The following is a 12,024-nucleotide window of genomic DNA, read 5'->3' on the forward strand; positions in this document are numbered from 1 at the left end:
TGATGTCCTTGGCTCCATGTGGAATCATGGGGTGATGGGCTTTCACTCATCTGCCCTGATGTTCACAAACATCTAACCAAGTGCTTAATGCTGTTGAGGCACCAGAACTTGTCCTCAGCATGGAATTTGTCCAGTTTGGCTGTAGTAATATTACTCAGCTACACTAAAACAATGGGTGTAATTGAGGTCAAGCCTGCTAATTTTCAGCAAATTGCCATGTGGTAGATGATAGCTATTTTGGATGACAAATTATTTAAACTCGAACCTAGAGACCTCTGAACACATTTTAGAGAAATTGCCAATTTGATAACATGCTGCAAGCAACCTTCGAACCCTAGTAGCATGAATTGTAGAAGATTGATTGTTTACTTGGTTTGAAAACACAATAAATGCCATGAGCAGAAGCAACAGTTTTACATTAGAAACACAAAGTGGATACTATTTTATAATGACTACATAAACTTGACCTCTTTTCCTTTACATACAGCTTAGTCCTTGGGGGGTTCCTTAAAATGGCCATGTACTTGACTGGTCATTGGATTTATGTGGTACCTTTTACTGGACTGCTTAAGTCTAGGAAAGAACAAGTTTCCATCAACCAGGATTTAGAAGCTTAGAGAGGATAAGTAATAGATGGGACCAATTTTCCAGTTGGAGTCATAATACAGACTAGGCATACTGACTTGTTTTCCATTATGACTGGACCTGAACTTTCTTACCCTGAAATATTTTTATCCAGACATTTCTGATCTATTTTGTTACTTATTTATGAGAGGGGGGGAGGTAAAGAATGGGCATGCTAGGGCCTCCAACCACTGCTAATGAACTACAGATGCATGTGCCACCTTGTGCATCTGGCTTATGTAGGTCCTGGGGAATTGAACCTGGGTCTTTTGGTTTTGCAGGCAAGTGTCTTAACCACTAAGCCATTTCTCCAGCCCATATTTCTTATCTTTATCCCATGTTTATCCTTTACTCTTTACCAGGAATTTAGAGAAAGACACAATGGTCAACTTCAATGAAAATTTATCTACATCAAAGATACTCTATCTATGATTCTCCAAATCATGACTTTGATTTATTTTGAAAATAAGGTGTTATAGAAGCATAGTCATATTCATTTATGTGATGCCTATTCCAGATTGCATACTACAATGGCAGATGAGATTTATGCCCCACATAGGCCAAAAAATTTTCTCCCTGTCCCCTTTCCAGAAATTGGTTGCTGACCTCTAATGTAGACATTTAAAAAACAAGGAGCAACTGATTATTAACTGAGAAATATTATCTTAATTGTTGAACTCTTTCAAATAACTTTGTTATTTAGCATTAAAATATCAAGAAATTAAATTAAATTAAATTAAAAATGGAGCACTGAAGCTGGGTATGGTGGCTCATGTTTTTGATCCCAGCACTCGGGAGGCTGAGGTAGGAAGACCACCATGAGTTTGAGGCCAGCCTGAACTGGAGTGAGACCCTGCTTCAAAATGAAAGCAAGCAAGAAAGAAAGAAAAAAGAAAATGGAACATTAATTTCTTTCTTGTATTCCAAGAGATAGTTTCAGTGGCTAGGATAAGTGAAAGAAGCATCAGTGAATTAAATCCCATGGTCAGTCCATCTTTTGAGACTTCACAGGGCCCATGATGCAATCTGAGGAAGCTGGTGGGAAGAGTGTCTGCACACTTTCTTCATGGGTTAAATTTTAAAATGCCATCAGATGATCTTAAATGTTTACTTATTAAAATCTCCACAGCTACCTCTAGAGCAAACCTTGTTAAATTGGGGAGAGGAAACGTGTTGAAGGTTGATTTTACTAGCAGTTGCCAAATGTTAGGATTCACTGTGCCAATATAATGAATTCACCATAAAAAGCCAGAAAGCAAGGGGCCAGACAAGCTTCCAGATAGCTGAACACATGCAGGTTACTCCTGAAGAGAGCGTTTTCCTACGTCCGTGCTTTGCCCAATACATCTCTTCCATCAGGATGTTCCCTTTTCATATATTTTAATACAAATGAAGTGTTTCCATAGGTTATGTGAGTGGTTCTACCTAACTGATATGAAGAGAGGGTTGAAACCCGTGACTTGAAAGAACACAGGTTGTAACCTAGGGCTTGCTATCAGCATGGCATCTGAAGTGGGAGCAGTCTCATAGGAGTGAGCCCTTAACCTATGTGATCTGATGTTAGCTTCTGGTAGATGGTGTCAGAACTGAATTAAGACAACGTCTAGCTGGTGTGCACTGAATAATTTGGCTGTTGGTAGAGTGGAACCCCCTCATATTTTTGTGGCAAGAAGTGAAACATTCGCTATCAAGGTTGAGACTAGGAAAAATATTCATTCTCTTAGAAATAATATTTCCCAAAGAAGTGTTCAGTCAGTGAAATAACAGACCAGACATGGTACTGGAATAAAGAGTTATGTGGGAAGCTTTGCATGTCCTCCTGCATACTGGTAATTCACCTTGTTCTCTTTAAAACACTGTAGCATCAAGCTATATTGTTGTTTTAATCAGATCATGATTTTTTTTTTTTTTTTTTTGAGGTAGGGTTTCACTCTAGCTCAGGCTGACCTGGAATTCACTATGTAATCTCAGGGTGGCCTCTAACTAACAGCAATCTACCTGCTTCTGCCTCCCAAGTGCTGGGATTAAAGGTCTGCACCACCACACCCGGCATTTAAAAAATTTTTTTTTTAGGGCTGGAGAGATGGCTTAGCGGTTAAGCGCTTGCCTGTGAAGCCTAAGGACCCCGGTTCGAGGCTCGGTTCCCCAGGTCCCACGTTAGCCAGATGCACAAGGGGGTGCACGCGTCTGGAGTTCGTTTGCAGAGGCTGGAAGCCCTGGCGCGCCCATTCTCTCTCTCTCCCTCTATCTGTCTTTCTCTCTGTGTCTGTCGCTCTCAAATAAATAAATAAAAAAAATAAATAAAATAAATAAATAAATAAATAAAATATTTTTAGAGGTAGGGTCTCACTCTAGACCAAGTGAGCCTAGAATTTATTATGTATTCTCAGGCTGGCCTTGCACTCATGGCAATTCTCCTACCTCTGCCTCTCAAGTGCTGGGATTAAAGGCGTGCACCACCACACCTATCTTATAATTTTTTTTTGGTGCTGGGATTAAGGGCATACACTGACATGCCTGGCTTATAATTTATTTATTAGAAAGAGAGAGAGAGAGAAAGATAGATATATATAGAGAATGGCACACCAGGGCCTTCAGCCATTACAAGCAAACTCCAGACACATGTACCATTTTGTGCATCTGGCTTATGTGAGTACTGGGGTATTGAACCTGGGTCTGTTGGCTTTGCAGACAAGCACTTTAACCACTGAGCCATCTCTCCAGCCCCCATGAATTTTTTAAAATGACATTTATTAATTTACAATGGAAAGAGAATTTAAGGAACATATTTTGGGAATCCTTTCCCTCTTCTTTTATCACAAAAGCTAGGGAGAATCTGGAATAAAAATTATTCTTTTTCTGAAAACTATAGAATCAAGCAGCCAGGCAAGATGTGCCCACTGGTGCTGTGGTGGCACATAAATTATGGTGGTCATCACTGCGCTCTGATGATTGGATATGAGGCCGGCTCACTGGGAGGGAATTCATAAGTGGTACTGAAAAGTCAAAATCCTATAGCTTGGAAAGTCACAGGCCCTAGAGAGAAGCCTTCACTGTTCTTTCATTAAACGGAGAGGTTATACTCATCAAAAACCACTGTACATTCCTATGTTTATCATCTGCGATGAATGATGCTCACACTCTTGGTTAGAGAACCTGGTCTGTACAGATGGCATCAAGTACTGGGGAGACTCAAGACCTTTGAGAATGATAAGAACACAAAGCCACATGCCTAGCACGAGACGAGTCACCTATGTCTCACCTGTGAGGACCCAGGAAACATTGCGGGGAAGGTGGTGGGTTAAATATGAGTGCTGCTCTCACTGCTAGCTGAGAACCTCCTCCAGGGGGGTGACCACAGGCACTGAGGACACACACAACTCGTTAAAGCGGAAGATCAGAGGCTGCTGATCTAAAGAAAACTAAAGAAAACTGATAACAGGCACTCAAACGTGCAGGGAACCTTGCTGAAGAGGGAACAGAAAGAGAGTGGGAAGAAGTATTCGGTGGCATCGTCACCCCCCAAAGAGACTTTCTGGTGCTCGTGACCCCATAGCGACTACTGAGAGCTCCTCAGTGGGGTGGGGCTGTGGCAGAGTGGACAAAAGAGGGTAACCTGAGCCGGCGTGGTGGCGCACGCCTTTAATCCCAGCACTCGGTTGCAGGTTCTCCAGGCAGAACCAGGATGGTAAACATGAACAGAAGAGGCTTTGAAGCAAAATGGTGAAAAATACCACGCCTAACTTCAACCCCAGTTCTTTTTTTTTTTTAAATTTTAAAATTTTTATTAACATTTTCCATGATTATAAAAAAAATCCCATGGTAATTCCCTCCCTCCCCACACTTTCCCCTTTGAAATTCCCTTCTCCATCATATTACCTCCCCATTACAATCATTGTACTTTCATATAAACAATATCAACCTATTAAGTATCCTCCTCCCTTCCTTTCTCTTCCCTTTATGTCTCCTTTTTAACTTACTGGCCTCTGTTACCAAGTATTTTCCTTCTCACGCAGAAGCCCGATCATCTGTAGCTAGGACCACATATGAGAGAGAACATGTGGTGCTTGGCAACACCAGTTATTGAAACGTAATAACCACCATGGAGTTCTCATTTGAAGGTCTTGGATTGCCTTGCTGCAAAAGTGAGCTCTGATCTCACTGAATCACACCATTTATTGGTGTGATTACTGTCTGAAAGTTCTGAGTTTTGAGGTGAGCCCTTCCTCCCACATGACCTCATTATTTTCTGGTGCCAGATACATTTTAAAATATTTTATTTTGTTATTTATTTGCAAGGAAGAAGAGAAACAGACAAGAGACAAAGACACACACACACACACACACACACACACACACACACACACACACACACAGAATGAATGTGTATGGGCATGCCAGGGTAAACAAACTTCAGACACATGTGCCACTTAGTCCATCTGGCTTTACATGGGTGCTGGGGATTTAAACTCAGATGTGGTTGTTTAAATGGATGGTTCCCAATATGTTCAGGATTTTATTAAAGTTTGTAATTTAGATCTGCAGCCTCCTAGCTGGAGGTGGTGTCATCACTGGGTGAATCTTAGAATCCATCCCTAAGATGTGGTGGTGGGTTTGGAAGTTCAGTATAAAGACATACAAAGTGTCTGAGCTCTCTCCAGAGCTCCTGTAGTGTGCTTGCTTGCTTGTTTTTTGGTGCTGGCTTGTGGCTTTCTTCTCTTTGTTTGGACCTGTGAAAGGCGGCCAGCTTTTTCTGCCATTATGGAGCTTCCCCTCTGTCTTTAATAAATCCCTTCCTCTGTAACTGTGCCTGGTCTGAAAGTTCATCTCAGTGCTCTGAAGCTGTCTACTACAGAATTGGTACCAAGGAGTAGGATAGAATGCTGAGACGAATCTGATCATGTGGATGTTTTTGTTTATTTTTACTAATTTATTTGAGAGTGACATACAGAGAGGAAGAGGCAGATAGAGAGAGAATGGGCGCACCAGGGCCTCCAGCCACTGAAAACAAACTCCAGATGCGTGCGCCCCTTTGTGCATCTGGCTAACGTGGGTCCTGGGGAATAGAGCCTTGAACTGAGGTCCTTAGCCTTCACAGGCAAGTGCTTAACTGCTAAGCCATCTCTGCAGCCCCTGGATTTTGTTTGTTTGGAACTTTTGTTTTGGAGGAATGGGAAATTTGGTGTTTACAATGAAGACACCTTCAGTAAGCCAAGTATTACGTACTATTATGATGAGAGTTTAAAAATGATAAGTGCAGAGAGAATTGAGCTTAGAGGCTTGGCTTATGAACTTTCTTTTTTTTTACTTTTTGGTGGTTTTTCAAGGTAGGGTCTCACTCTAGTCCAGGCTGACCTGGAATTCACTATGGAGTCTCAGGGTGGCCTCCAACTCACGGTGATCCTCCTATCTCTGCCTCCCGAGTGCTGGGATTAAAGACGTGCACCACCACGCCCGGCTTGGCTTATGAACTTTCTAAGGGGAAGGAAAGACTACAGAAAACCTTGTTGGAACTGGGATACTGGCTGCATTCTGCTGCCCATGCCAGAGAGTTTGAACAGGTTAAGTTGGTAATGTACTGATGTGCTTGGTTAAAGATATGAGACTCAGAGATTTAAAATTTTAAGTTAGGAAAACTCAAACAAGTTTAAAACTACCAGCCCAGAAACTACATGCTAGAGCTATTATTATCAAACACATTAACAATCTTAAGGAAGATGGTCCAACTTCTTTACATTAAAACAATGGAAAGGATGCCTGAAGAAAGACTATGATAGAAATACAAATTCTTTTAGAAAGAGTTGACTGGGGAAGGAATGTGCTTTTTCCTCCCTGAATTAAGAAAATGGCTGTGTCCTGTACACCTGGTATTGGCTTTGGAAACATGAAAAATACAGGGAGTCATCACGAAATGCATATGGTTTCAGGAGTTGCTGCAGAGATATGGTATACAGGCAGGGCATGATGACCCTCATGAATCGGCTGGAAGAGCCTTTGGAAGATGGACTGTGGTTTACATGGAGACCCAAAGATATACCAGGACAGTGCAAGGGCTACCAGGGAGGCTGTTGGCTAGGGATGGAAGTTTTCCTGGCTACTCAGCCCAACTGGCGGGATGAAATAAAAAATCCAAAGATTGTCAGTCACTGGTTGTGATACTGGACTTAAACTACAAAAGTTTGATGTTTGCTTGTTGGTTATTAATTTTACATTGTTCCAGTCTCTCCTTTCTGTGTCTTATAACAGCTAAAGATGCACTCCATTGCTCTATGGACCTCAAAATCAGAAGTATTGCCTAAAGTGGTCTCCTTCAAACAATAACTGAGCGTGACTGAGTGCCATGTGATAGGACAAAGGAACAATTTGAAACATACCACTTATCTTGGGCTTTAAAATGTTTTGCTTGTGATGTTTGAGAAATGCAGGTTTAGGGTCATTTTTCTCACTCCTACAGAATCCTTGAGAGGCAAGACTCAGGTGCATGGGATGAATTCAAGAGCCCTATTCCCGGCTCTTGTCTCTCTGATGAAAGTTTTGTTTCTACACCATCTTTGCTAACATGCTTCTCTGTTGTTTCAATGCTAAAATCCTGAGGCCCCAACTACAACAGGCTGATTATGTTTTGAAATATTTATACTCTAAGCATCTACAAACTTCATAATTATTGTAAGATGTCCCAATACCCCACAGAAAGCTTGAATTGCTAGGATTGGAATAGCTCCATCAACAAGGAAAGTATTTGGTGGGATTTGTATAACATTAACATCAAGGGCTGGGGCTGAAGGGTGGCTTAGCGGTTAAGGCACTTGCCTGTGAAGCCTAAGGACCCATATTCTACTTTCCAGATCCCATGTGAGCCAGACGCACAAGGGTGAGGCAAGTGCAAGGTTGCGCATTTCCACTAGGTGTCACAAGTGTCTGGAGTTTGATTGCAGTGGCTGCAATCTCTCCTCTTTCTCTGTCTCTCTTGCTCTCTGTAAATAAATAAATAAATCAAATGTAGATATTTCAAAAATTATAGACTAAAGCTAGATAAAGTTGGTATTGCCAAGACAGGGGATCAATGTCTTCAGATATTTAGTGTTTGAGTATTTTCATTCTGAAATGGCTATTTTGGACTGGCTGCATTTCCCCTAATCACTGATCCTTGTGATTTTTAGTGTGGGCAGGGAGCGCGTTCCTTGTTCACATTTGTGCTGCACACTACAGGACCGCAAGAGCCGTGCTGAGAGCCAAGTGAAGGACTGTGTCCTGGTACAGGTCTGCAACAACTTGCATGCATAAGAACTCAAGAGATCTTTGTGGCATCTTTTAAAGCTTTCTCTGTGATTATATAGTTAAAGTAAGGACTGAACTCAAACCATGATAACCCTGTACCGACCTTACAATCAAGAAAATGACACTCTCAACTCTTCACTGTGTGAAGACTTGGCAGGAAGCCAAAAGGCCTGGCAAAGGGTGAGGCTCTACCTCAGACAGAACTCTGAGAACTTTATCTAAGTATAAGCACTTCAGAACTTGCTACCTGTTTGTCTTTTAAAACTATGGAATCATTCCAGAACCTACTGCCCAGCCCAAAAAGAAGAGCAGAAACCAGACCCACTCCACCTAAGTGTATTCCTTTCCATCCAGGGCCACTGCACACAGTGGTACAACTTCTTGACCTAAAACCGGTTCACAGGCCAGGAGCATCAGCATCATGGGAGAGTATTCTAGAAACTAGCATCCCATAGGCCGTCTGAATCTATTGAATCAGAAGCTATTCTAAAATGACCCTTTCCCAGTTTGTATGCTTGCCCAATAGAGTTTAAGCATTCAAGATTGTGTCATGATCATTTCTGGAAAGTGAAACAATGATGAAGGGATAACATAAGGGAGGAGTAAACTAATAAAATTACAGAAATGAGCAAGTGACAAGTAGCTCTATGAAACGAACAGTTGTGTTCTGGAGGAAAGAGAACCCAGAACACCTGGAACTGAAAAATATATGATTGCTGAGGGAATATTCAAAAGGGTTACCAGTCGGGCACGGGTCTTAACCGCTGAACCATCTGTCCAGCTCAGTGTTACAAATCAAATCAGACACAAAGATGTCATTTGCTGCTTCAGCTGTTTGGGCTGTTATTTAGCTTTTGCAAAGAAAAAAAAAGTTGAATGTGGATTTTCAGTTACTTCTGAGTGAATCAAATGTAAACTATTAGCTTTCTTCAAAACAAGTCAAAAAGGACTAGGTATAGAAGGCATCCTGTGGGGCTAAGGGGATAAGGGAGGGTAATGTGAGGTATATGAGCAAACGCAACATCTATGTATGAAAAAATAAATCAAAACATGAAAAAATGCTGGGCATGGTGGCGCACTCCTTTAATCCCAGCAGTTGTGAGGTGGGTGGGGGAGGGGGAGGATCGCCATGGGTTCGAGGCCACCCTGAGACTAATAGTGAATTCCAGGTGAGCCTGGGCTAGAGTGAGACCCTACCTCGAAAAACAAAAAACAAACAAACAAAAATGACTAAATGAGTAACTTTCTTTTTGACAACTCGGTGCAAAGATACCCTTTCACTTTATGTACATAGATGAACACCCCCCAAGGCAGCTGAAGGTGACACCGTGGTTTCCCATTTAGTGAGGATGGATGTTTGGGGATTTAGAATTGGAGCCAATGGAAGTGTCCACTTCAGGTGCTCCTTGGTGACTTCCTTAGCATTAGTTCCACACCTCTGACACAATGACTCTGGAATTGAGAGATACTTTGATAGACTGTCTCAGCAGAATTCTGACCCACTGGGTGGAATCTGTGCTGAGAGCAGAGTGTGGGGAAAGTTGGCCATTTCCATGTTTACCCTCAACTTACACAGCATCCAGCTTTGTCCCATTAAAGGCATGTCCTTGGATCGAAGTGAAGCCATTGCTGTATAATTTCCTATAGGCGACAGAAGGAGAGAAAAGTTAATGGCCCGTGGCTAGGAAGGCAACTCAATGGTACAGCACTTGTTTAGCTTGTGCAAGGCCATGGACTGGATCCCCAGCACTGAATGAGCGAATGAATGAGTGAGAAGAAAAAAAGTAAGTGGCCTATGATTTATGCCACTGCGCTTTTTTTTTTGGAGTGGCTTGACTTTATCTTTTGCATCAGAAACATGCATAAAATTTCACAGATCTTCCGCATGCACCCCACAAGAAAACTTAACAGTGTCAGCATGGGCTGTGAGATAATATTTGCCAGCTTGAAGCACAATTCTCCAGGCTTAGACTCTAGTAAGATAAAGAATGTGATGTGACCTGAGTCAGGGAATTTAGTTGATAATCCAGGTTAAAATCAAAACAAAACAAAGGACAACAACAAGAACGAAAAACAACAACAAAAACAAACAGCAGGCCTGAACATGACAGCGGGACTGAAAATAGAGCGAAATCTGCAGAGTTAGCCCTAACTGTACTTTGTGGCTGACACAAGGAGTGAAGTTCTCTGCTTACTTGGAGAATTATCTTCTGTGTGTGCACGTGTATGCATGCGTGCTCACATATAGAGACCAAAAGATAACCTTGCGCGTTACCCTCAGGAACATTACCACTTCGTTTTAAGACAGAGTCTCTTATTGGCAGGAGCTCAGCCATTAGGCTCTGCTGGCTGGACAGTGAGCCCTGAGATCCTGCTGTCTGTGCCTCCCCGGGGCGGGGATCGCAGGCCCACGCTGCACATCTTTCCACGGGCACTGGGGTCAGGCCCTCGCGCTCCTGAGGCATGCACTTCACTCACTGACCGACCTCCCAGCCCAAGTTAGTTTACCTTTTTTTTTTTTTTTTTTTTCTGGTTTTTGGAGGTAGGTTTTTACTGTAGCCCAGGCTGACCTGGAATTCACTATGTAGTCTCAGGGTAGCCTTGAACTCACAGTGATCCTCCTACCTATTCCTCCTGAGTGCTGGGATTAACGGTGTGTGCCACCATGCCCCGTGAGTTTATCTTTTGTACTTTTGTTCTCTCTTCTCCATTAGCACATTTTGTGACTACCCTAACTCAGTGTTTTTTTTTTTTTTGAGGTAGGATCTCACTCTAACTCAGGCTGACCTGGAATTCACTATGGAGTCTCAGGGTGGCCTTGAACTCCTGGCGATCCTCCTACCTCTGCCTCCCGAGTGCTGGGATTAAAAGTGTGTGCCACCACGCCCAGCCCACTGTTTTGTTTTGTTTTTTAAACATCCAAAGAGCAGAACAGAAATACTGAAAAATGCAGCTTTCTATTTAACACCCCCTTCCAATAACTAGTAATAGTTTGTGATTTCTTGAGCGAATGTGTGACTGAAGAATACAAAAGCCCTCAGTGGTGCTATTCTCTAACACATCCACCTTGTGACAGTCACGTATGTACGCTTACTCTGCAGGGGCTTGTCCCCTGCACAGTGGAGATCTTGGACAGAAGGAATTCTGTCATGGGGCCTGCAGGCCAAATCTGACCCATTGTCTGTTTTTATAAATAAAATTTTATTGGAACATAGACATGCTTCATGGTTTATGTATGTGTATGACTATGTCTTATTTTACTTCTTATGTACTTATTTATGAGAGAGAGAGAGAGAGAGAGAGAGAGAGAGAGAGAGCGAAAGAGAGAGGGAGAGAGAGAGAGAGGGAGAGGGGACTCACCAGGACCTCTTGCAACTGCAAATAAACTTTAGGTGCGTGTGTCACTTTGCTCATCTGCCCCATCTGGCTTTATGTGAGTGCTGGGGCATCAAACTCAGGCTGGCAGGCTTTGCAAGCGAGTGCCTTTAACAGCTGACCCATCTCCCCAACCCTGTTTTCCTGTTTGTGTCTCATGGTTGCAGAAGTGAACGCTTACCACAAGTCCACACAACTTGAACAGCCTGAATGTCCCTTCACAGAACAAATGTACCCACCCCCGCCATAAGGGACTTTGGGTGTCTTATCATCGCATCCCGCTTTTTGTGGTCTATAGAATATTGCATCATGAGGAGACACTTATTACACGAAACCCCTTGCAGAGTATAGAGTACATCTGATAAGGCGGTATGCTTCTGTGAAACTCTAGCATACTTTTAGTGTATAACATAAATGGTGATAGAATAGTCCCAAACAACATGCACTTGTTCTGGAGGTGGGGAGCGGAGGGGAGACTGGCCATACTCACAGCGTCAGGGTTTCATTGCACAGCCCCTGAAATGCATTCACAGGGACTGAGGTCATGTACGGGTTGTCTGTGATTTCACTGCAAGAGAAAGGGATTTAAACACTTGAGAAAATGGCTTTCTTCATGGAAACAGGCTCTCATTGCACATATTCAGTTTAACTATATGGCTTAGTCTTAGATTTTTTTTTTTTCATTGACCTTTTTTTTTTTTCTGGTTTATTGAGGTTGGGTCTTGCTGTAACCCAGGCTGACCTGGA

General features: G+C 42.5%; 1 protein-coding gene across 2 annotated transcripts in view; it reads right to left on the reverse strand.

The window, feature by feature from the left end:
* The window catches only part of Tshr (thyroid stimulating hormone receptor), a 126,224-nt gene that overhangs the window by 28,792 nt on the left and 85,408 nt on the right, over positions 1-12,024 (reverse strand). The window contains exons 6-8 of one of the 2 annotated variants that reach the window (XM_045154535.1): positions 11,768-11,845; positions 9,475-9,543; positions 3,887-3,988 (exon numbers count right to left, since the gene is read on the reverse strand). In XM_045154535.1, the coding sequence (XP_045010470.1) occupies positions 3,887-3,988; positions 9,475-9,543; positions 11,768-11,845 (249 nt within the window). The remainder of the gene's footprint in view (positions 1-3,886; positions 3,989-9,474; positions 9,544-11,767; positions 11,846-12,024) is intronic. The other variant, XM_004649366.2, reaches the window with a different exon arrangement.

Source organism: Jaculus jaculus, chromosome 7 (genome assembly GCF_020740685.1).
Source record: "Jaculus jaculus isolate mJacJac1 chromosome 7, mJacJac1.mat.Y.cur, whole genome shotgun sequence".
Lineage (NCBI taxonomy): Eukaryota > Metazoa > Chordata > Mammalia > Rodentia > Dipodidae > Jaculus > Jaculus jaculus.